Raw genomic sequence first — 26,799 nt, 5'->3', positions numbered from 1 at the left:
GGTCTTGTAGGGACAGACTCTCAAAGCCGTTGTATACATCAAGACACTGACGCTCAGAGAGGCTGAACAGCTTGGCCTTTGCAGCTGTATCAGAGCTGGTGCTGAGAGCCACTGTTCACCATCATAGGAGGGGGACCTCCCAGAGTCGAGAGGCTTCCTGCAGAAGAACGCGAGTCTGTATTTGGAACCTCTGCAGGATCGCCAGGTTTAGCCAACAAAATGAAGCAAAGCCAGAAAACCAGGATGCCCTACTATGTTTGAATTTCAGATGATGAATAACTTTTTAGTATAAATATGTCTCAACTATTACATGGGACATCCTTATATTAAAAAAGTATTTGTTGTTTATATGATACTCAAATTTGACTGGATATCCTGTGTTCTGTCTGGCAGCTCTAACACCTAGTGTTTGCCCTGTTGTAGCCTTGGCTTCAAGAACTGTGAGGGGTGTGGCGAGCTGGGAGTGAGACAGTTGTGGGGTGTCAGGCCACTGCCCTCTTCAGAGTCTTCTTCCTGGGCTGGATCCCCCGGGGCCCCCCTGGTTTCCCCTCCTTGAACTCCCACTGAGTGGCCTGTCCTGTGGGTCAGCTCTGTTTGAGGCAGCGCTTGGCCCCATGGACACTGGAGAACCGCATAACCTTGGCCTCTCCTGGTAGAACACTGGCCTCTTGCTGCAGGAGTGACTGGTCTCCAGCCAGAAATCCACAGTGCTCCTTTTCCCTGTGTCATTTAAGTCTTGGCTTCTCAGCTTTGTGGAATAGTTGAGCACAGGAACTTAATTTATAGTGAATTCATTTTATTACCAAGCATGACAGCTCTTTAAAAAATATATTTCTTAAGAAAAATAGCTTAATTAGAATAGAAAAAGCAGTGAATTTCATCATAAGGAGTTTGTAAGATACAAAATCATATGAAGAACATGTTGTCTGGAAGCAGAGAGAGAACCATAGTCTCTATTTTGATACATTTCTGTTTTACTGTTTTCAATGGGAAGAGGGTATGTGTTTGTCTGTATACACGCATATGTATGTATTTACAACTTTTCTAAAAGCTTGAAGTTCGTACACAGTAAGTACAATTTTGTAATCTGCTTTTCCCCACTTCATATTATATTCTTTTCTCACTCTACCCAATATCATTTGAAGGCATTTTAATGGCTGTATAATTGTTCACTGCATGTCTATTTATGACTGGAATAGACACACATGTCTTTGCCTCCCTTTCTGAGGCCGTCTAGGGGCGTCTACAAATGGAAGTGTTTGGGGGCTCCTTTAGGAGCTCCTTCTTGATTGAACTTGAGAATAAAAAGCAGTGTAGTATTCGCCGGCGATAGACTTGAGTTTGATTTATCTTAAAACATCTTGATTACGTTGAGCATGGTGCAGTAACTTTCTTCTGCGGTTTCCTAGAACTGACTTAAATCCATCACTCGCTTCTGTCTTTTGTTTTCAGATGGGTGATCTACAATGACCACAAAGTTTGTGCCTCAGAAAGGCCCCCTAAAGACCTGGGCTACATGTACTTTTACCGCAGGATACCAAGCTAAACCTCAGATGTACAAATTGGCAAGAAGAAGCTGTACGCCTTTTTAATTTGCCAAAAAAAAAAAAAAAAAAAGTAAGAGGTTGGGACAGCCAGACATGAGGGAATACATGGGGTATTTATAGTTTATTTAAAGAACATCATTTGACACCTTCTAAAATAGAACTGGGAGGAAATTTCTATTAGTGATGATACACTATTGTAGATAGTTTTTCTTTTTATAAATGTTTAAGAAGAAGATGATTTTTAAAAAGTATTCATATTCCTGGTGGGGGACTCTTCCACTAGCACACTGAAAACGGGAAGTGCCACCAGACCCCTGTGTTTTGCTTTGGGGGTCAGTGATAGTGGTCCCCAGAGAAACCAATAGGGCCAGTTGTGCAGCCTCACCCACCATAAACAAAAAGCCCACTTTTGTTTCATGTCGAAAATCAGTAACTGGGCTGAGCTCTATTTGTGACATACTTTTTTTCATGACACACAATAACTTCTGATCTCTCTGTGTATAGTCGTTTAGAACATCAGCAACAAAAGCTATTTTTAATTTACTCATATCAAAATGCATAATACAATTGTATGAATGTGTGTGAGTGAGACTGAGAGTGCGAGGCCTTTATAGTCAACTAGAAAAGCTGTGACGGGTTGGTTTCTCAAGGTTAAAATAGTTGGAAAAAGCAAGTAAATATTTTAAAGAAACTATATCTCAGGAACAGTTAAAAAAAATTAGTTCCCCACCTAGGTTTTCCAGCATTAGAAGGGCCGTTGCAGTGCTGTCTAGAATTCACTTGGACTTGTGACGTTTGGTGGTATGAACGCAGATGCCCCCAGCAGCAGTGTTTTCTCTGCCAAAAGTAGATGAATTCTGTTTCTCAGCAGCCCTTCCCGCTAAGGCATAGGCGTGTGTGTTGTTAGTTAAAATAGCTGATCTCTTCTTACCATAACACATGACAACTCCCTGGAATCATGATAAGTGTCCCAAATTTGTCCATAATTTTCTCATCCCCCAGCTCGTCGCTTGCCTCCATGTCTGTGTTTTCTGGGGCAGAATTTCACCTCTGCCCTTGGTTAATCACCTCCTGACTTGCCTCCTCTGCTTCTCTGCCATGACCAATAGTGTGGTTGTCAGCAGTCTGAGGGTTTCAGGTGCAAAGAAACTTTCTGTGATGCTATGAAAGAGCATCGTTTCCATTTTGGCATTTCAGTATTTTAGTTGCAACCTGGGATTTGATCAGAGTTTCAGATGTGATGAAAAAGTCTCTAATTTTGAATGGCAGTGTCTAATTTTTCTACTGCTCTTTCTACCGAATGCTAGGGTCTCTGGACTTTCTATTTCAGATTGTGCAGTCAAATAAAAAAGGACTTCTTGCTGTCTGCTTAACATGCTTTTGGTTGGTTAGAAAGGATCTTTCTGGAAAGTGTAGGAAAATAAAGTAGAACCAACGAGGTGAAATATAGCACAGAATTTCACAATTCTGTAAATCCAGAAACTGAATCATGAGATATGCATTATGAACAGTCAGGATTCTTGTTATGATGGGGGGGCCTTCTCATGGGAGCTCCGTTAGGCTTGTGAGTGAGGGATGCAGAGCCCGAGGCCTGTGGCCTGGGGAGCTGGGTGCTGCTCATGGCCGGGCAAGTCCCCTCATCGCCCCATGTCTCACTTCCCTTCTCTACTACACAGTGGTGTGATGACTCTGCCCTTCCTTTCCGGGTGCACTTTGAGAATGTGGTGAGATCTGATACGCTGACCCTCTGAAGAGCAGGTGGTGTGGGCAGTAGAGTGCGCTTCTCTTCTCTCCTGATGTTTCTTCAGTTTGGGAACAAATGAGACTGGCAGAGGGAGGGAGCTCACGGTGCAGTAACTCTCTACTAAACTGCCCACTGGGGTCACCTTTTCACATGGTCTCAGACATCCTAAGGTAGCCCCACTCGGTGACATAAGTCCCTGACTCTCCCGGAAACCCCCACACTGATCAGCCTTACAAAATCCAGTCTCCTTAGGGAGACTGGATCTCCTGAGGATTATAGTTAACGAACACACACGAAGCACATGTGAAAATGACTTCTTTTGACGGCAGTTACAAAGTGAAGGCCCTTCCTGGGGGGTGGGAGGGGGACTGGGGCTTTGGATTGAAATGTGGACAAAAATAGCATGTGTATTCTGAACAAATTAAAACATTTTATAATAAAACTTTGCAGAATGAATGGTTTCAAGCCAGTATATACGGTTTTAGGCTACACATTATTCATGAAGTAGAAAAAGAAATTCAGCCCTTTTGATACCTAAACACATCATAAGAAAGTAGAATATGGCTGCCTTTTTTTTCTGCCTCACAAAACAAAGGGCTATTTATACAAGGCAAAGTTTTGTATATGTGTTCTTCTTTATTTCAGATTGTGAGTTGGGGAAAACTGGAGCAAATATCAGTCTTCTTTCATGCTTATAAATGTATTAATATGTATATCTTAATATGTTCAAAGCAGGCTTCCCTGGAATCAGAGTCTGGAATATATTGCTTAATTTTATACATGTATGTAGGTGAAATGATTTATGACTGAAAACTGGAATAATGTATTTTGTCAACTGGTCATTAATCTGTTAGGAATCTTCTGTGTTAGGTGGTGGTGTAATTGTGAAATTCTCAGTGTGTGTGTGTGTACGTGAAAGAGAGCACTTTCTTCCTGTAAATATCTTTTGATACCCATCTATGGAAAATCCTGATGAATGTGTCTTTAAATGTACAGCATATCAAGGTTCTTGTTTTGTTAGTTGATCTAAATGCCCACATAATTCATCAGAAATCCAGTTTAATTCATATTGGGATTCTTTTTTCGAGGGGAGAAAAAGTATGCAAACAGAACTATTAGGAAGAGTCCCATATGAATGCCATTGTATGTCAACATTGCTTTAATATTTTGAATTGACTTGCTGTTTTCTCCCACCTACAAGAGAATGTGTCTGCCATTCCCCTGTGCTCACTGTGGGTTGTAGGGAGTAGCCTGTTCCTCCCAACATCATCTGTTCCTTTGACCTGAAATGGATGGAGCCTTACCTGCAATCTATAGTGAGAGCACCTGGGTTTGTAGCCTGACTCTGCTTCTAAGTGACATGGGGCCAAGTTGCTTTATCTCCCTGGGCCTTTTTCCTTAAAATGAGTGGGTTAGACCAGATAAGCTCAGGAGTCCCTTTCTGCCCTAACATTCAATTCTGTTTTCCTACAGTTGCTACTATGGTCAGACATGTGAGATGCGAGGGCATATAGAGGTTAGATGTTATGTTTCTGGTTAATAGCTCACACATCCCACTTTTGAACTTGTCTCGTTTTTAGTGTCCCCACCCCAACTTCTAGTCCCAGTTTCTTGGGTAATTTCTTTCTTTCTTTTTTTGTTTCCCTCTCCACTTCCCAGTCAGTATTTTGTTACCTTAATCTTCTTCCTCAAAGATGAAAAATCTGCTTTACAGCACATCTTGCCCCGAAAAACATCAGAACTACCTTCGGCTAACTCTGTAACCTTTATGGAATATTATCTTATTCTAATTGAGTTATAGCTGTGATCCTCAAGTAAGTTTTTCTACCACAGAAATGATGTCTTTTCATCCGGTAGGCATCACGGTTGCTACATCACATCATCCTTGTGGGGAGATGGCTGGTGTTGGGAGCAGGATGGGGGAACAGGGTTAGATAAATTGTGATTCTATGCTTTACCTAATGTCGAAAATTCTAGGTTACAGAACAAGCTTCTGTACCCTTAAGTTGGTGTATAAGATCGCCCAGGCAGTGCCACAGAGATTCCCTACTCAATAGATCATCCTGGAAGAGTTTGTGTTATGATTCTGTAGACCCATGTGATTCAGCACAGTGGTCCACATGTGGCTCATGACTGGAAATGTGGTGCTGGAGACAGAAAATGCATACCAGATTTGGAAGGCTTAATACCAGAAAGAATGCGAAAGATTGCATCAATATTTTATACTATGTGCTAAATGACAGTATTTTAGACATATCAAGAAATTGATAAAGTTTCACTTCCTTTTAATCTTTTTTTAATGTAGCTACCAAAAACGATTGAAATTAGACACGTGTCGCACTTCTGTTGGACACTGCTCCTCTAGGTCAGGTGGTGCGGGGGAGGTAGTGGAGATCATGTAGGCATGGAAGGCAATTCTGCAAAGCATCCATAGAGAAGCAGCACAAACATTTTCACTGGAGTCGGAAGCACTGTGAGCTACAGAATGCCTTCTAGAAAGCAGATTTTTCTACCTAAGAACCAATATATGTATATAGAAGACCCCAAATGAAAACCAGAAATACATGAGCCCAAACCCTGTTCCTTCAGTTTTGCCTAAAAGCTGCTGACTTTGTGTTTCTTTTTAAAGCATCTTCCAGGTGCCAAGGATATTAGCCACATGAGGGTGTTGGGCAGATTTGTTTCACTTTGGGCAACATTTTCTTGTGGTTTCCCCTCCCTAGGTATTGTTTTCATCTGTTCAGAGCTGGGCATGTCGAAATAAATGTGCAAATCTGGCCGCTCCTCCTGGCCTCCGCGGAGGCTGAGCCTGTGGCCCGCACCCATCTGCTTGGTTGGTTCCTGAAAAGAGTTGGTGTTTATTTTGCACTAGTCACAGTTGTTGTTTGAAATATCTCAAATGTTTTGGGAGACTATTTGCCTGTGATGGAAAGAGAGATGGATGATTTATTGCTTCACTTCTTTTAAAATTAAAAGCTATTCTCACAATCTGAGGTCCCTTTGTGGCTCTTTTTTCTTTTGTAAAACTGCCAGGTGAACTGATATTGCCTTTTGCAGGTTCTTATCCATGAGTGGAACAGGTAACTAATTTTATTTCTTTTTAGGGTTTCTTTGTGTGGGCACTGGGGCTGCTGGGTCCCCATCAATAGTGGAACATTGGTGATGGCACTATGTTACCTCTGTTAAGGAGGGAGGGGCAGGGCGGGGGGAGTCTGTGATCTCTTCTCTACTGAGTTCCAAGCTGAATACTGGAATCAGTTAAGACCTTTCTGTGGTTCCCTGCTTCTCAGTTTGCTAATGGCTTCCTTAATGTAGGTATAAGCAGAATCAGCACTAGTTGAATCAAGAGATTTCAGCATTTTTATGACAACATTTCTAGGCTGTATGAGTTTCCTATTGCTGCTGTGACAAATTACCACAAGTTTAGTGGCTTAAGACAATACATTAGGTCAAAGGTCTGGAAGTGGGTCTCACAGGCCTAAAATCCAGGTGTTAGCAGGAGGGGAGCTGTAGGGGAAAATCCATTCCCCACTTCTTCCAGTTTGGGGATGCTGTTGGCATTCCATGGTTCATTCCTCGGTTCTCCTGACAGCACTGGCATCACTCCAGCATCTGCGTCCATTGTCGTATCTCCTGCCTCTTTCTTACAGAGACCCTTGTAATTACATGCATTTACCCAGATAGTCCAGGATAATCTTCCCATCTCAGGATCCTTAATCACAGCTGCAATGTTCCTGTTGCCATGTAAGGTGATTAGGATGTGGACACCTCTCAGGGGCCTTATTTTGCTTGCCATCTAGGGCATGTTAATTGCTGCTTAAAATATGTTCATTTAATGCCTACATTTTTTTAAAGAACAATCCTATTTATCTCTAAAATCCAAGTAAAAAGACTGACATCAGTGTCATATCATCTGTTTTGGTGAGGGACTAAGAGGAGAAGGAAATGATGGGGATAGTGAGAGGTTGCTTACTGCTTAGAGAATTGTAGTTTTAGGACAGTTGTTTGCAAGCCAGCTGCTGCTGGTTGGCATAGCTCATCTTGTCCAGTAACAGAGTTTACCAGTGTGTGTATGTGCTGTTTGAACTCATTCAGCTTTTCAGATGTCACCAGTGACAAACTTCAGTCACAGTGGAGAAATTTAACAGGAAAATGGTGAGTAATTCTCATCCCTATGTAACCAATTATTTAAAAATCTACTAGGAAGAGTCTTTCAGTGAGGTAGGAAGTCAGAGTGGAATAATGGCAAGAGTAGAAGCATATAGACAAGTTCAAATCCTGTTTCCAACACAGACGAGCTCTGTGACTTTGGTAAGTACTTAATATCCTGAGATTCAGTCTTCTCATCTGTTCAGGGGCATAATACTTATAATAAGTTGTGTAAAGTATCTGATGGTCTGGTGGACACACGGTATTTTTACTGTGGTATGTCATCATTTTAACCCATGTAGCATTTTGATTCTGTGGAAGTTTTGACCAATTGTTTTAATCTAAAAGTTAAAAAAAAAAAAGATTACAACAACACTGACTCTTTTTCCAAAAGTGTTTTTCTAGAGATGATTCCATTAAGATGATTCCAATTTATTATGTTAATCTGTATATCATGGTTCGTCATTCAGAAACTACTAACCATCTACTCTGTGCAGGGCATTGCTTTTCTTGGACATGTTGTTCAGTCGCTCAGTTGTGTCCAACTCTGCGATCCCATGGACAGGATAGGTCTTTTCTTGGACATATCAGTAAACAAGGTAGATATGGGTCTCTGCCCTTGCTAAGTTAATTTTCTACCAAAGAGAGATGCTAAACGTAAGAAGTAAATGGTATGTTAAAACGTACTGAGTCTTTCAGGAAAAAAAATGTAGAGCAGGAATGGACATGCACGTTGAGGTACTAAATCAGGGAAGTACCTGGCCAGGGAAGGTGCCATTTGGAAGTGAGATTTGAAAGAAGACTTGAAGGTGGTGAAGGCGTCATTCATCCAAATAGATGTCTGGGGCAAGGATACACTTGGCAGAGGGACCAGGCTGGAGTAGCAGCCCCAGGGTAGGAACGTATCTGATATGTTAGAGACGCAGCAAGGGAACCAATGTGGTTAGAAGGGGAGGAGGAGAGTAGGAGCCAGATTGCCTTAGCCAAAGAGGCATTGGAAGGGTGTGGCTCTAGAGTAAAATGGGGAGCCCTGAACTGCTCTGCCCAAATTTTCAGGGAGATTGTTCTTTGTTTAGCTGAGATGACAGGAAGACAAGGACAGAAATAGGGCTACTGTGGTGAGCAAGGGGAGATATTGATGCTCAGAGGGATGGATGGTATCAGTGGGGGTAGTGTGGATGGGCAATTCTAGATACATTTGAATGTAAGGCCAATAGGATTTTCTGATGGATAGGATGTGAGGTGTGAGGGAATGAGTAGCTAAAGCTGCCCCCCAAAGTTTTTGTTCTGAGCAATTGAAGAATGTAGTTGCAGTCAGCTAAGGTGGTGAGGGTGTGGTGAGGTTACAGCTGGTGGTGGGGAAAGATGATCAGGAGTCTGGCTGGGGACATGTTGAGGTTGAAGTGCCTATTAGAGCTCCATGGCTGATGTTGAGTAGGAAGCTGAATATACTACACAACTCTGGACTTTGGATAGAAGTCTGGACTGTAGATATAAAATTGGGAGTGGTTGGTATCCAGACGGGTGGGATTGTCAATGGAGGGAGACCGGAAATAACACAGAGGTCCCGGGGCTGAGCCCTTGAACATAAGTCAGGGAGAAGACGAGCCAGCAAAGGAGCCTAGGGACGAGTGACCACTGTCATGCATGGAAACCAAGAGCATAGTGCCTGGAAGGAAGCCAAGTGAGGAAAGCATCCTGAGGAGGTGAGAGTGGCCAAATAACTGTGGTAGGCTGAGTGAGATGAGTTCACCGTGAGACTGATCAACTTGGAGTCATGTGTAGTCTCCATGGGAGCAGTTTGGGAGAGGAATTGCAAAACATGAATGCAGACAATTCTTTGGAGGAGTTTTGGTACAAAACAAAGAAAGCAGGGTGGTGACTGCTAAGGGAAGTGAGTGGGATTGAGAGCACTTTTTCCTTTTAACTATGAGAAATAAGATGGTCAAATAAAGAACATGCAGGGTGTAGGAGGGAGGGGGCAGAAGTGCTGATCCTCTGTTCTTGAACAGCCAAGAGGAGATAGAATCTGGTGCCAGAGTTGGAGCTGACTTTAGGCAGACTTGTGTGTGGACAGGAGGAAGGCAGATGCCATGGTGAGGAGACCAGGAGACAATGCCGTGAGTCTGGGAGTTCTTTCCTGCATTTATTTTCTGAGGGAAAGAGGAAGCAAGATGGCCATCTTAGGAGGGGGTGTGAGGGAGACAGGATTGAGTTAATTTAAGAAAGTTGACCAGTTGAACCCTTCCCAGAGTTTTACATTTTCCTTTCTAGTTTATGAACTTACTTTGTTAACAGTTCTTTAAATTTTAAAAGAACAATCTTGAGTCATCAGTTTGTGTTTGGTCCTCATCAATTTTCCCGTTATAACTTGCTATTGAGGGCTTCCCTGGTGCTCGATGGTAAAGAATCTGCCCGCATTGCAGAAGGCCTGGGAAAGATTCCTCTGGAGAAGGTCATGGCAATCCACTCCAGTGTTTTTGCCTGGAAAACCCCATGGACAGAGGAGCCTGGTGGGGTTGCAAAGAGTCATGATTGAGTGACTAACACTTATGGAGTGGATTCAATTAGCAGTAGAGTAAAAGCTTAGGACCTGAGTGCTCACTGAGGTTAATGACGGAGTAGAAGCCTCTGCCTGAGAACTCTGTACCAGGCAGGCTTCAGGAAATGTTAGCTAGCTTCCTGTTTCCCTTCCAGAGAACTGGGGCTGAGAAAGCGGCCCTTCTGGACTCTACCCTCCTGAGCTCAGTGAGCAAACTTGAGCAGAGTGCCTACTGAGAATCAGTAGTTTACTTCCACAGGGCAAAATACCAAAATTGACTATTGGTGCCTGAAGTTCTGATTCCTTAAGCTGATCACCAGCAGGTGTTAAGTAAGGAAACAATATATCAGTCCTTTGTGAACCCTGAAGTGCTGCATAGGTAAGGTATTACCTTAAGGAGCCCTGTAAAGAAATGTGAAGAACCATTCAGACCCTGGGCTGCTTTTGTACACACACATGGAGTGAAGCAGCTATGAGAGGAAATTAATATTCACATTTAAAAAGTTGGGGAGGGGGTCGGAGACAGAGAAAGGGTTTGAGTTATGCCAGAGGTAGAAGAGCCACAGTTCACCACTAGGTAGATGGGACTTTACTGCCTGGAGAATAACAGTGAAGCAGGAATGAAAAGATGTACAGCTTAGTTTTGCAGAGGAGAAAAGAGAATCCCACCAAGGGTAAGTGCGGCCTCTGACTGAAAGAGAGAGGGCACCGGGGAGGGAATCCCCAACTCCGCCAGGCTGGCTTCTTGCTGTTTAAATCTCAGACCCAAACATCAGGTAAGAGAAACCTTTCCTGACCTGCCCAGATAAAGGAGCCCAGTCACTCTCATTTCTTATTAACCTTGTTGTTCTAGCGCTTTGCATACTACATAAGCAATGTGGGAAAATACTAAGATGAAGTCTTAATACCCAACAGAGTTGTGCTATGATGTATAATAGTTCACTAAATATACAGAACTTACCTTGTTCTTCTAGCACTTTGCAGCATTCTCATCTATTACAAGTACTTGTTGTGGATGTCCAAGCTCTTCAAAGGTTTGATTTGATTTACTTACCACTGTCCTGCTCTAGAACAGGACCTGTACTTAGCAGGTGCTTAAAGTGAAAGTGAAGTCACTCAGTCGTGTCTGACTCTTTGCGACCCTGTGGACTGTAGCCTACCCGGCTTCTCTCTCCATGGGATTCTGCAGGCAAGAATACTGGAGTGGGTTGCCATTTCCTTCTCCAGGGGATCTTCCTGACCCAGGGATTGAACCCGAGTCTCCTGCATTGCAGGCAGACGCTGTAACCTCTGAGCCACCAGGGAAGCACAAAGATTTGACCAAAAAAGAAAAAGACCCTAAAACAAATATATTTTAATACTTTTATTAAAAAAAAAACCAGAAAAATCCACCAAAACCCAATTTCAGATTAATATTTTAGACTTTAAGAAAGGAGGAGGATTTTGAAGTTTCGTTTTTTATCTAAAAATGCATTCCTGATTTCCAGATAACTCATGCAAAATCATAGTGATATTCAATAAAAAGACCATTTAACCAGGAGTACAAATTGGGTTGTTTGATTTGAAGCAATTCTGATCCCTGTATCCCATTTTGAAAGATATCTGAAAAGACCTTGAAGCCACAGACAAAGTTTATTTGAAAACATAGTTTAAAATTGCACAAATATAAATACAATTTAATAATGTGAAAAAGGGGAAGGCATGCTTCCATTAAGTACAAAAATACTACCTTAATCTTGGTACTTTGCAAATTATAAGCCAACAGAGTAAATTAAACACATCAATCAATATGATAAGAGATTTTTATGGTAGTAATTTTATTTCAAAGAGCAATGCAGGGAAATACTAAGATGAAGTCTTAATACCCAGCAGAGTTGTGCTATGATATGTAATATTTCATTAAATATACAGATACATTGTCATGTAGTATGCCAATAAATTTAATGCCCCACCCCTACTGCCATTAATTTACTATAGGTCACTTAATTTGGGTTGGTTTTAATTTTAACGCTCAATGTAAACATTTAAGGTTAATTTTTTTCTGTTATCTATTGAGGTTAAAAATGAAATCCCAAGATTTTAAACATGATTGAGCATGATAAGGAAGCATCACGGAAGAATTTGTCTCAAACAGTATTTTAGATTAGATATGCATTATTCATAGATATACAAAATATATAGAAACATCTTTTCTAAATAGTTAATAAATGCTTGTTATAGTTTGTAAAAAGTTTACTAAATTAATCAGGTTTATTTTCAACAAATGTAAACAAAGTTGGGCAATGAAAATTGAAGAGGGTTTGGGTTAGATGATGTGGGGGGAATTGAAAATAAATTAGTAAAATTTAGGTTTGCACTGTTTCTTTTATCTACTGGTAACACGTTGAATCATGAACATCTTTCTCATGTAGCACAGTTCCCTTGGTATTTTTATATATCTCAGTGAAAAGGCCAAACTACCCCAGTGAATGTGTATACTCCTTCTATTTCCTTCTCTAAGAAAGAAAAACCCACATTTTATGGTAAGTAAAGAACTGCCTCATTCTTTATTTTCCGTCTTATTATTTTGAGTGCAGGTTTCTGAAAGTGTTCCAATAAGCCTGTCAGGTTTTGCTGTGACGCTCTATAACAAGAGTTCTTTATTGGAGAGCGCTCCTAAGAAAACAGTTCTGAAATCAGGGGACTTATTTCCAGAGTGTGCTATTTTGGTATTTCTGCAGAGGGTGCAGGTAGTGGAAACTTTATTCGAGGCAAAGTACCACATGAGGAGAGTTTGTGAAGTCACACACTAGTTTTCTGGGTTTTTTTCCTTCTCCTAACTGTTGAACGCTTCCACACAGTGGTCTTGGAGCTCGCCTGCATGTGTGTGGGGATGTACGGGGATATGAATGGTGACCAAGCTGGCACTAACGTAGGATGCCGCTACTGGCCGACGGAGCTTTGCCCCCTCCACTTCTGGTCTCCTTGTCCTCATTTTTCCTTAAAGCAGGCATCACAAAAAGTCAGTGAGAAGACTTTAGAGTTGGTTCTGAGTGACTATGAGGTCACCTCATCAACCTTGAATGTCAGTGTGTTTACAGATTGACTATGTCCAGTTTCTTAAGGGATGTGGCCCCAAGTAGCTCACTTACCATACGAACAGGGCTGTGTTGAGGACAGTGGTGTGATACACGCCCCACTCACTATGTGGCATTTGTGGAAATTAAGACCCTGTATCCACTTTGCCTTATGGTGGTTTTTCATGAGCCTGACATTACCCTGACCTCTCCACCTTATTAAGAATGTCAGCATTTCTAACTTAGAAAAAACTTGAAATGCACTCTTAACTCAAAACTGTGCTGAGGCAATCAATATGCTTTTGTTTAGTAGCATTCAAACATGTGGATTTTGTTTTGGGTCTGTTGTGCCTCAACTGCTTTTTAAAAACTGGATGTCTAAATATCTGGTTTCCTTACAGGATTAGTTTGGCGCTGGCTGCAACACTGCACTGCATAAACCAGCTGTGTGAATCTCTAAAGTTTGGTGTAATAGCATGAGAACCACCTCAAGGATAGGATACTAAAGGTAGAAAAACTGGTGGGACACAAAGTTCATGAAAATGCTCCCTTGTTCAGAAGCAAGGAAAAATAAGCTAACCTATGAGACTTAATCATGCACAGGGAAAATTTACATTCAGTAAAGTTATCTTGCATGCTTTGGTTAATATTCGAGTAGGCAGACTTTGCAAGTACTAATGCATGCGTTATCTTGGTACCTGAGGTTATATGTTTTACTTTTTAAAAACTGCCTTTTTACAAACCTTATGCCAGAGTTCAGATAGCTACAAACACTCTTAGAAAATATATAGATCTATCTACTTAGTTCAAACAGTTTATTTTCAGCCAGTTCTATAAATACTGAAATAAGGAAATTGTGCAGTAAAATCTGGCGAGGGAATGCATTTGAAATTATTTTTACAAAGTTGAAATCATGCGTGTGCATGTGTAATAATTCCTAAAACAGGAGGCCTCAAGAAGATGGCACACAAACGAAGCCTTCAAAACACCCTGTTACTAGAATGCTTCTAGAAGCATTTCGAGCAGTAAAAACCACCCCCATAGCAACAACAACATACAGTCCAGTTTTGTGCAACTGATTCAGGGACAAATGAGGGACACAAAATGATCATTTTGCTTTTTCTGTTTCTGAGGCACTCACAGACAAAGCTTATGGTACAGAGTTTTGGAGCTCCTGTTAATAAGTAGGACTAACTACAGTTGTATTCAAGTCTTGCTTGTATAGCACAAATATACTAGAAAGACTTATATTAATGACTAGACACAGACCTAAGATTTAACATAATAGTTCTCATAAAAGAGAATTAAGTAGTTCTCTTTAATAACAGAGACAGAACTATTATGTTAAAGAAAGAGGAAAGCAGCATAAAATTGAAAGTGAGTGGGTCCTGGACATTCCAACCCAGTTAACTGTCACAAATTTGCCATTCTAGTTGGAACACAGATTAGCTGAGAAAGCACACCTCAGTTTTCTCCTAAACATTTCCTAGTGGATAAGATCTGCCTTTCTTTCAAGGAGTCATGGGGACTGAGTGGGAGAAAGCAAAGGGAATGATGGCTCAGTGGGATAGGCCCCTTATCTCTCCTTTTCTCTACTCCTCCTCTGCCTCCCTGGGAAGGTACAGGAGCACATGGAAATAGCCCAGCAGGCACAGTTATAACATTTTGAAACTTCAGCAGTGATCACTGGCCATCTCTCCATTTTCATCCTATTTACTAGTGAAACTGGTTCTTGAAAGCCACATTTATGAAATGGAGTGGTCATTCTAGTAAAATATTATCATTCTAAGAGATCTTAGGCTATTTATTACTCAATAACCCCCCAAAATATACTCAAAGCCTTCCTAGAGTACCCCAGAAGGTAACCCAAAACACGTATCCTTTCAGATGGAAAGAGAAATTTGAGTGACAATTTTACATCATGAAGATAAGATGCAAAAATCAGTTCTGCTTTAAATGTGTCAACAGTTAAGAAATAGGTGTATATAATAAACACTGATCTGAAATGTTGCTACTTAAATTTTTGGTGTGCTGATTTCTATAAACTTTCACTTGCTTTCCAGCAACTGTTTTTACTTAATTTTGTTAAAAAGTATCATCATATAAACAAACGTGTTTATAAAACAGACTCACATATTTTGAAAATAAATTTATGGTTACCAAAGAGGGAAACATGTCAGGAAGGACAAATTAGGAGCTTGTAATTAAAACACACAATGTAAAATAACCAACAAGGACCAACTGGATTGTACAGGGAACTCTACTCAATATTTTGTAATGTTATATGGGAAAAGAATCTGGAAAAGAATGAGTGTGTATTATATATATAGTGAAATTGGTATATACATACGTGTGTGTGTGTGTGTGTGTGTGTATAGGCAAACCACTTCAGTATTCTTGTCTGGGAAATTCCACAGACAGAGGAGTCTGGCAGGCTACATCCCATGGGGTCACAAAGAGTCAGACATGACTTAGCAAATGAACAACAATATATATAACTGAATCACTATGCTGTACACTTGAAACTAACTCAGCATTGTAAATCAACTATATACTTCAATAAAATTTTTAAGAAGTATCACTGAAGGAAGATATTCTATGCTCTTGGATTAGAAGAATCAATATTGTTAAAATGGCCATACTACCCAAAGCCATCTACAAATTTAATTTGATTTAAATTAAATTCCCTATCAAATTACCCATGACATTATTCATAGAACTAGAACAAATAATCCTAAGATTTATATGGAGCCATGAAAGACTCACTCAGAGTTGCCAAAGCATACTCAGGAAAAAGAACAAAACCAGGAGGCATAACCATCCCAGACTTCAGATGATACTACAAAGCCAGAGTAATCAAAACATCATGGTACTAGAACAAAAGCAGACATAGGGATCAATGGAACAGAACAGAGAGCCCAGAAATAAACCCACACACCTACAGTTAATTAATCTTCAACAAAGGAGGCAAGAATGTAAAACAGAAAAAAGACTCCACGTATTGTTGGGAAAGCTGGACTGCTGCATGTAAACATCAGTGAAATCAGAACACATCCTCTCACCATGCACAAATAAACTCAAAATGGCTTAAATATAAGTAAGACATGACAACATAAAACTCCTGGAAGAGAACATAGGTAAAACATTCTCTAACATAAATTATAGCAATACTTTCTTATGTCATTCTCCCATGGCAGTAGAAATAAAAGCAAAAATAAACAAATGGGTCCTAATCAAACTTATAAGCTTTTGCATAGCAAAGGAAACCACAAACAAATACAAAAAACCTACCGGCTGAGAGAAAATATTTGCAAGTGATGTGACCAACATGGGTTTAATTTCTAAGACATAGAAACAGCTCATACAACTCAACAATTAAAAAACAACCCAGATGGAAAATGAGCAGAAAATCTAAATAGATGTTTCTTCAAAGATTACACCCAAATGACCAACAGGCACATGAAAAGATGCTCAACATTGCTAATCATTAGTTAAATTCAAAACTATAATGAGTACAACTTCACACAGGTTAGAATGGCCATCATTTAAGAAATCTACAAATAACAAATGCTGGAGAAGGTGTGGAGAAAAGGGAACTCTACTACACTGTTGGCGGGAATGTAAGTTGGTACAGTAACTATGGATAATGGTACCCAAGTTTCTCAAAACACTAAAAATAGTTACCATATGATCCAGCAATCCAGCACTTCTGGGCATATATCTGGGAAAAACTATAATTCAGAAAGATACATGCACCCCTATGTTCACAGCAGCACTATTTACAATAGCCAAGACATGGAAACAACTTAAATGTCCATCAACAGAGGAATGAATAAAGAAGAGGTGGTGTACACACACAGACACACACACACAGACACACACACACAGACACACACACACACACACACACACACACACACACACACAGTGGAATATTACTTAGCCATGAAAAAGAATGGAATTGGATCATTTGTAGAGACCTAGATGGACTTAGAGAGTGAAGTAAGAGAAAAACAAGTGTCATATATTAATGTATATATGTGGGATCTAAAAAAATTGGTATAGACAATCTTATTTACAAAACAGAAACAGAGGCAGAGACACAGATGCAGAGAACAAGTGTATGGATACCAAAGGGGAAAGTGGGGGTGGGATGAATTGGGAGATTGGAACTGACATATATGCAACTATTGATACTATGTATAGAACAGATAACTAATGAGAACCTACTGTGTAGCACAGGGAACTCTACTAAATGCTCTGTGGTGACCTAAGTGGGAAGGAAATTGAAAAAAGAGGGGATATATGTATATATATATAGCGGATTCACCTTGCTGTACAGTAGAAACAACATTGTAAAGCAACTATACTCCAATAAAATTTTTTTAAAAAGATGTGCATATATACAGTGGAATACTATGAAACAATAAAAAAGAATGAAATAATGCCATTTGCAGCAACATACATGGATACAGAGATGAAGTGAAATAAGTAAAAATGAGAAATATATCTATCATATGTGGAATCTAAAATATGACACAAGGTGGGGGGATGGAATAGTTTGGGAGTTTGGGATTGATGTACACACTGCTGTATTTACCATGGATAACCCATAGGGACCCACTGTATAACACAGGGAACTCTGCTCAATATTTAACAACCTAAATGGGAAAAGAATTTGAAAAAGGATACATGTCTCTGTTTAACTGAATCACTCTGCTATACACCTGAAACTGTAACACTGGTAATCAACTATACTCCAATATACAACAAATAGTTTTATAAAAAGTTGAAAGGAAATCTAACACAAATGAACATATCTACATAACAGAAACACACTTACATAGGGAGGTCAGATTTGTGGTTGCCAAGGGGTGAGAGGGGTGGGGGAGGGATGAGTTAGGAGTTGGAGGTTAGCAGATGCAAAATATTATATATAGAATGCATAAACAACAAGGTCCTACTGTATAGCATAGGGAAATATATTTAATAACCTGTGATAAACCATAATGGCAAAGAATATAAAAAGAACTTATACACATGTATAACAATCACTTTGCTGTATAGCAGAAACTAACAACATTGTAAATCAATTATGTCAATTAAAAATACTGAAAACCTTTGTGTCCTCTAACACAACTCTTTGAAGTTACTTTGTATTCCAAAAGCAAAATAAAACTTGGGCTGCAAAATCTGCCACCACACAGAACAATCAAAAATCAAAACATCCCACATTTACCCTGTTTTCAGGCTTTGTTACCGATTTCATGCAGGTAGTGCCAGCAAGGCTAAGAAAACAGCCTATCTTTACTGCAAGTTCAGTTGACTATTGAAAGTATAGAATGACTTCATAAATGGAACACCTGTAAAGTTTGTCCTAATGGTCTATGATGGAAGCAAGTCAGCTGACCAGTGATGCACAGGGATTGAGAGGATAAGCATGCACAGAATGGATGCTATTCCATCAGGGATACTCAAGCAGGCATGTGTCATGGACTGGAGTTTGGCACCAAGAGTCCATTCCAGACCGAGTTTCTAGGATTCTAAAACTCTACAGAATACCAGGTATTCTTTAGAAAGTATTACTGAGCTCTGCTTTGCTTCTCAGACTGCAGGGAAGGAGGCCAACCCTGGGTTGGGACTGCTGCCCAACAGTGAATGCCCCAGTGCCTCTGTCTCTTGCTGGCCAGATGGAGGCATCACCTAGCTCAGGTAGGCTTTGACATGAAGATAAAAGTCTGGCACCGCCATAGGCCCTCAACTCTGTCTTTATAAACTAGGATAGGTTATGATATGTGGAAGCCTCAAGTGCTTATGGTTTCATGTGTCCTTGGGACGCCTTCTGACATAACAGAAGAGAGCATTTCTATCTGTACCTCAAGAGTTCGATATCTTAGCATGTGTATACATTTCCTTTCTCATCTTCCAGTAGAAGCTAACTCCCCAGTCAATTAAATTCTTGAACCAAATGCTGTTTTTTTTTTGGTGGTAACTATAATCATGAATGTATCCAGCTGTTAGTAACCAAAGAACATGAGGAAAAAAGATGGGCTTGGATTGCTTTGGGGAAGATTCTAGAGGAAGGAGACACAGTGAAGATGAAAAGGACCACTTAACCAGGACGAATTACTCAAATTGGACATCAGCTAATTTATACTTTGGTTAGCATTTTGCAAACAATTTTTCTAAATCTTTAAAAAATGACGTCTTTCCAAATAATCACCAAACTCCCAATAGGCACAAAACACTCTGAAGAACTGAGTGGACTATAACCAATTACATAAAACACTACTGCCAGCAGAAAATTCCTGATGCTTGATACATGTTCAAAGTGAAAGCCACACATGCATCTTTCATATTAAACCACTGACGTTCAGTGAGGTTCAGCTCGAAGACAATGATCTTCTATCATTTAGAATGCAAAAAGGGTGAGCAGGGCAGATGATTATAGAACTAAGAATACACATAATTTTAAGGGAAAGATGTATTTATCACTTAAGAAATACTATTTAAAATATTAACAGTTTAAAAGGAACATTAACTGTGAATGGCAGTTAGAAAGCAAGGAAAATATGACATTTAAGCAAGTTAATGTTAACTCAATAGAAATCACATCATCATCAAACTTTCTGTAGAGAATTTGTGAATGCTATCTTTTGCTTAAGTTCATACAGAGTCCCAGAAAAGCATGTGAATAAGATCTTTGTTTGACATATTTACACCTATGTCTTATCTGCTTTAAGAAAAAACACTCCTTCAAAACCCTACGCTATGAAAAACTATTTTCAGGAATTTTTATTTGGTCCGTTGATCTAACAAGACTGAGTTTGCAAATCTTTCACCCCCAAGTTAAAAATTGGAGCAACAAAACAAAACTCCAGCAAGGCATAAATAAGATAGTAAAGTGCATATATACAATCCCAGAAAAGTTTTGATTGGGAAGAGCAAAAATTTCTAGTGCAAAAACTGCTTTTGCCGGCAAAGCTCCCTCTCTGAAATCAAAGGGCTACAGTAAAAGTTAAAATTGGAACGTGTTTAAGCAATGCCTCTTTTCAGTCAAGAGTTAATATATGTGCATGCACCTTGGCCCAAACTATATTCAACCTGGTAAAAGGGAGGAATTTCAAGGACAGTTCAGAAACAGAATTTCCTGATCCAAGGCACTGCTTTCTCCAGGTGCCCCATGAGCAAGTTCCTTAGATGTGTCATCAGCTGCAAGTGGACACTTGGAAAAACCCCAAGGAACATACTTGCAGTGTGCTCACGGCTTGTGAAACGTATTCAAACATGGTCACTTTATCTTGGTTTTGTCTTGTGTCTCTCCATTCTTTCGAGCCCAAACTTGACTCTATGCAACGTTTTGTGCTTTTTGTATTTGAACAGAGACTGGGCATTGTCTGTGGGAATTCCCTTGGGTTATATAACCATCGCCTTTGGAACATCCGTTTTTACCCTTTTTGGAATTCATAATAAAATAGTTTTGCATTTCTCAGTACAACTACATAGGTGAAGGATATTTTTTCCCCCCTTTAAGGATCCAAGTTGAAAGCTCTTAGGAGGACATCCAGGTCACCGAGATTAGCCGCCTGGAAGAGTTCCGGCTGGTCCATCAGAGAAAGGGCAATTCTAAGGGCAGCCCAGATATTCCCAGAGATTGCAGGATGAGGGACTTGCTGCTGATTCCTGCTCTTTCTTTGCAAACTGAGGGCAGTGAGAAAATTGCTGACTGCTTCTCTAAGAGGGTAAAAAAAAACAGACATTTAAAAATTCGACAGATTTCAGAGTTAGCCAACTTAGAAGTAAGATAAAAATGAATTATCATCTTGGTCTAACGTCCAAAACCACCTCTTTGATGTTTTGGATCATGAGGTGAACAGCTTTCTGATTCTCTCACTATTCCTTTGTTAAGTCATTATTAAACATAGTGAAATCAGAAAGAAGAAAAGTAAACTTTGTTTTAGGTATGTGACATGAGACAGTTAGAACCATTGCTAACTCATTAATGCATTTGATTTTCCCCTTGCTCCAGGAATGACCTGATGACTTAATACCTTTGCAGATATGATCTCTATAAACAGAGGAGGCATCTGACCTTACTCTGAAACTACATAGTTTAGCTTTTCTCATTAGTTTAACTTTTCTCAAAATAGGAGGCAGCTAGGGTTCAGTTGAGTTTGAGTTTTAAAGCAGCTGGTTATTTAGCCTTAGGCAAATTTCTTCCCTAAGTCTCAGTTTTCCCAACTGAATAAAAGTCATTTAAGAACCTTGTTGTGAGGTGTAACTGAATCATTTATGTGAAAGCTCTATCATTAAAAGTTAGTCAATAGCTCTCCATGTGTGCTCTGGGGAACTCTGGGGATCAGTGAGGTCAAAATTATTTTTATAATAATACTGAGATGTCATTTTACAGCTTCATTCTCATTTCCTCATGAATATACAATGGAGTTTTCCAGTGACTTTTATGATGTGTGATACCCCAATAGACTGAATGCAGAAGCAGAGGTAAGAATGTCTTCTATAAGGAAGATATTAAAGAAATTTGCAAAAATGGTAAAAGAATGCCACTCTTTTCAGTAAACAGCTTGTCTGGGGGAAATATTTTTGGTAAAATATATAATTTATATAAACATATAATTGGTTTATAATTTTTAAATGAATCTCTTCAACTTTTCTCAATTTCTAATATGGTAACTATTGATAGGTATAACCCACATAAACTAAAGCCCCTTCAGATTCTCAATAATTGTTAAAAGTGTAAAGGGGTCCCAAGAACAAAAGTCTGTGACCCGCCTAGTCGGATGCTATCCAAAGGCCTAGCTCCTGTGGTCCACGACCCTGCTTCTGTTGCTTGCGTGCCCGGTGTACTTCCTGGAACTGCCCTCTTCAGTTCCCCGTCACCTGGAACATGTATTACATATCTGAAAAACTTGTCTTTGCCAAGAATGACGCCTCTTTAACTTGTTTCTTCTTTACTCTTCTTAAAAGCTTTTCACACATTTGATCTCATTTAGTCCTACAAGGTAGTCACTGTTAAGCATCCTAAGAAACCATAAGGACAGCAGGGCTGGATTTCTGATTCCAGTGCACATGATTCAGGCATTTGCTCATCAACACTGCTTGGTTCAGATGGTAAAGAATCCACCTGCAATATGGGAGACCTGGGTTCAATTCCTGGGTTGGGAAGATCCCCTGGAGGAGGGGATGGCCATGCACTCCAGTATTTTTGTCTGGAGAATCCCCTTGGACAGAGGAGCCTGGGGGCTATGGAGGCTATGGTCCAGGGGGTCGCAAAAAGTCAGACACAACTGAGTGAGTAAATGCACACACGTTAGATCTGTCCAGAAGTAAAGGGCACTGATGTAGCAATTTGGGTAATGGAAGGGAGTGGGTGTTTTCTCATTACCCCTCTTCTGGATTTCTTGTGACCAAGCAAGAGAGGAAGATTTTTAACAAATGCACAAGGAAAGTTTACTTTGGAGGCACTTTCTGGCTTCCTCGGCACAGCTCAGATGATGACTCCATTTACTCTCATCATCCTAGGCCTGTAAGAACTCTGGGGAAGAAAGATGCTAGAATGCCCTCCTGCACAGGCTGCTCCCAGCCCAGTGTGTGGCAGTGGTCTCTGAGGTCTCCCTCCATGGGTAACAGCCTAGAAGAGTCTAGCCTTAGCCTGCTGGCCTTGTCAAGCAACTCTAGGTTTTTCTCACGAAGACAGTCGAAGCCTGTTCCCCAGCTTAAGAACTCAGAGGCATTTGGGGAACTCAGAAGATTGTACACGTACAAGTATGAACAGTTCCAAATGTTACACACACATATGTATGTATAAGTTAAAATTGTTTTAAACGTTATGTCATGATTAAGTAAAAGCACATTCATTTAAAAGCATTCTTCACTTTATAGTAGGTTTCCCTCATTATACTAATAAAAACATTACTATCAAAGGGGATGCAATTTATGTTTTCAATTGAAATGGGGACCTCACTTTAGAATGGCTCCTTCCCAGGTGGCTCAGTGGTAAAGAATCTGCCTGCAGGACAGGAGATGTGGATTCAATCCCTGGGTCAGGAAGATCCCCTTGGGAAGGATATGGCAACCCGCTCCAGTAGTCTTGCCTGGAGAATCCCATGGACAGAGGGGTCTGGCAGGCTAAGGTCCAGGGGTTCGCAAAGAGTTGGACACGATTTAGTGACTAAACAATCCAGCCCTCACTTTTGAAAAGGTTAAGATTTTTTGGTCTAAGTTCTACTTTGAAGCTCCTACTGACAAAAGAGGAGCATTTTAAGCTCCGCCTCAGTTTCATACCAACAATTTCCACTCGTTATTTCAACTGTATACAGTATGAGGAGAGTGCTTGCCTTTGACTCTTTATAAAACATATGAGATGAGAAACAGCACAGGGTACAGGGCCGTACACAGACACCTGCATTCTTGAGGGAGATGTTAGGTTCCAATACCAGGGATATGGACAAATAGGCACCCACTCGTGGCTTTTTTCTGGGCCACATCTCTATTGAGGGTTGTTACTTCTTAAGGAGACCTAACTATACAGCAAGTGAAACTTGTTTTTAGAATGCACTTAAGCTTATGGTCTTTTTTTCTCAGGAAAAATGAAAGATGTTTATTATTTCACAAGACTTCCCATATCCTAAAAAGACCCTCAAAGTATAGTCAAAACACTTTGCTGTTTGAAAGAATGTTCAAACTACCGCACAACTGCACTCATCTCACACGCTAGCAAAGTAGTGCTCAAAAATCTCCAAGCCAGGCTTCAACAGTATGTGAACCATGAACTTCCAGACAGAATATTAAAAAGCAAAGACCTTACTTTGCCCAACAAAGGCCCGTCTAGTCAACGTTATGGTTTTTCCAGTAGTCATGTACGGATGTGAGAGTTGGACCATAAAGAAAGCTCAGTGCCAAAGAATTGATGCTTTTGAACTGTGGTGTTGGAGAAGACTCTTGAAGTCTCTTGGACTGCAAGGAGATCCAACCAGTCCATCCTAAAGGAAATCAGTCCTGAATATTCTTGGAAGGAAAGAAAGGTAATACCAAAGAATGCTCAAACTACTGCACAATTGCACTCATCTCACATGCTAGTAAAGTAATACTCAAAATTCTACAAGCCAGGCTTCAGCAATACGTGAACCACGAACTTCCATATGTTCAAGCTGGTTTTAGAAAAGGCAGAGGAACCAGAGATCAAATTGCCAACATCCGCTGGATCATTGAAAAAGCAAGAGAGTTTCAGAAAAATATCTATTTCTGTTTTATTGACTATGCCAAAGCCTTTGACTGTGTGGATCACAATAAATTGTGGAAAATTCTGAAAGAGATGGGAATACCGGACCACCTGACCTACCTCTTGAGAAACCTGTATGCAGGTCAGGAAGCAACAGTTAGAAGTGGACATGGAACAACAGACTGGTTCCAAATAGGAAGAGGAGTACGTCAAGGCTGTATATTGTCACCCTGCTTATTTAACTTACATGCAGAGAACATCATGAGAAATGCTGGGCTGGAGGAAGCACAAGCCGGAGTCAAGATTTCCAGGAGAAATATCAATAACTTCAGATATGCAGATGACAGCACCCTTATGGCAGAAAGTGAAGAAGAACTAAAGAGCCTTGTGATGAAAGTGAAAGAGGAGAGTGAAAAGTTGGCTTAAAGCTCAACATTCAGAAAACTAAGATCATGGCATCTGGTCCCATCACTTCATGGCAAATAGATGGGGAAACAGTGGAGACAGTGTCAGATTTTATTTTTTGGGGCTCCAAAATCACTGCAGATGGTGACTGCAGCCATGAAATTAAAAGACGCTTACTCCTTGGAAGGAAAGTTATGACCAACCTAGATAGCATATTAAAAAGCAGAGACATTACTTTGTCAACAAAGGTCCATCTAGTCAAGGCTATGGTTTTTCCAGTGTTCATATATGGATGTGAGAGTTGGACTATAAAGAAAGCTGAGTGCTGAACAATTGATGCTTTTGAACTGGGGTGTTGGAGAAGACTCTTGAGAGTCCCTTGGACTGCAAGGAGATCCAACCAGTCCATCCTAAAGGAGATCAGTCCTGGGTGTTCATTGGTAGGACTGATGTTGAAGCTGAAACTCCAATACTTTGGCCATGTGATGCGAAGAGCTGACTCATTTGAAAAGATCCCAATGCTGGGAAAGATTGAGGGCAGGAGAAGAAGGGGATGACAGAGGATGAGATGGTTGGATGGTATCACTGACTTGATGGACATGGGTTGGGTGGACTCCGGGAGTTGGTGATGGACAGGGAGGCCTGCTGCTGCTGCTGCTAAGTCACTTCAGTCGTGTCCAACTCTGAGTGACCCCCTAGATGGCAGCCCACCAGGCTCCCCGTCCCTGGGATTCTCCAGGCAAGAACACTGGAGTGGGTTGCCATTTCCTTCTCCACAGGAAGGCCTGGCATGCTGCAATTCATGGGGTCACAAAGAGTTGGACATGACTGAGTGACTGAATTGAACTGAAGCTGAAGCTCCAATACTTTGGCCACCTGATGTGAAGAAGTGATTCACTGGAAAAGACCCTGATGCTGGGAAAGACTGAAGGTGGGACGAGAAGGGGATGACAGAGGATGAGATGGTTGGATGGAATCACTGACTCGATGGACATAAGTTTGAGTAAGCTCTGGGGGATAGTGAAGGACAGAGTGCTGCAGTCCATGGGGTCACAAAGAGTCGGACACAACTGAGCATCAGAACTGAACCGACCAAAATGGACTGATTTAGCAAACAAGAATACAGGATGCACAATTAAATCTGAATTTCAGATAATAATTTTCATTATTAAGTATGTAACATACAATATTTGGGAAATACTTCTCTAAAAACATACTTATGTTTATCTGAGATTCAAACTTAGCTTAGGGCATTCTACATTTTATCTGGAAACCCTAAAATTGACCTGTTCTTTACAGGAGACTTTATGCTTGAGATGAAAAATTCACACCTCAGCAAAGTGAGTCCATTTCTACCTCTTATGGATTTTCATGGCCTCCTGCAAATAGCTGCTCTACTGTGAATGCCAAGAAAGTATTTCATTGACCCCTCATATTTTTTTTTCTACAGTAAGCAGTTACAATTAAAACTCATCTGGAAGCTTTGCAAAATATTCATGTAAAGGAGGCTCTTCTAAAGCTTAGCATGTACATCAATGAAGTTAGAACATTCCCTCACATCACAGATAAAAATGAACTCAAAGTGTTTAAGGACTTAAATACAATACGTGACACCATAAAACTCCTAGAAGAGAACATAGGCAAATCATCCTCCGAAACAAATTGTACCAGTGTTTTCTTAGGTCAGTCTCTCAACACAAAAGAAATAAAAGTGAAAATAAGCAAATAGGACCTAATCAAACTTACAAGGTTTTGCACAGCAAAGGAACCATCAACAATATGAAAATATAACCTATGGACTGGGAGAAATGTTTGTAAATGATACAGCCAACAGGGGATTAACTCCCAAAATATACAAATAGCTCATACAGCTCAATATAAAAAACCCAATCAAAATATGGGCAGAAAACCTAAAGAGATATTTCTCCAGAGAAGACATATAGGTGGCCAACGGTCATATGGAAAGATGTTGAACATTGCTAATCATTAGAGAAATACAAATCAAAACTATAATCACACTGATCAGAGTGGCTATCAAAAAGTCTACAAATAATACAGTCTGGAGAGGGTGTGAAGAAAAGAGAATCCTCCTACGCTCTTGGTGGGAATGTAAAGTG

At 40.3% G+C, this 26,799-nt stretch overlaps 2 protein-coding genes across 5 annotated transcripts in view; one reads left to right on the top strand and one right to left on the bottom strand.

Annotated features, from left to right (window-relative positions):
- USP13 (ubiquitin specific peptidase 13) overlaps positions 1-6,279 on the top strand; it is a 134,125-nt gene extending 127,846 nt beyond the window's left edge. For all 4 annotated transcript variants that reach the window (XM_052642414.1, XM_052642413.1, XM_052642416.1 and 1 more), the window contains one exon: positions 1,453-6,279. In XM_052642414.1, coding sequence (XP_052498374.1) covers positions 1,453-1,546 — 94 coding nt within the window. In that variant the 3' untranslated portion in view covers positions 1,547-6,279. The remainder of the gene's footprint in view (positions 1-1,452) is intronic.
- A 14,288-nt stretch (positions 6,280-20,567) lies between these two features.
- The window catches only part of PEX5L (peroxisomal biogenesis factor 5 like), a 205,758-nt gene continuing 199,526 nt past the window's right edge, over positions 20,568-26,799 (bottom strand). Inside the window, exon 16 of the mRNA XM_052638244.1 lies at positions 20,568-20,772. Coding sequence (XP_052494204.1) covers positions 20,568-20,772 — 205 coding nt within the window. The remainder of the gene's footprint in view (positions 20,773-26,799) is intronic.

Source organism: Budorcas taxicolor, chromosome 1, assembly GCF_023091745.1.
Source record: "Budorcas taxicolor isolate Tak-1 chromosome 1, Takin1.1, whole genome shotgun sequence".
Classification (NCBI taxonomy): Eukaryota; Metazoa; Chordata; class Mammalia; order Artiodactyla; family Bovidae; genus Budorcas; species Budorcas taxicolor.
Note: the sequence above shows the minus strand (reverse complement) of the source record. Positions and strands in the feature narration are given on the sequence as shown.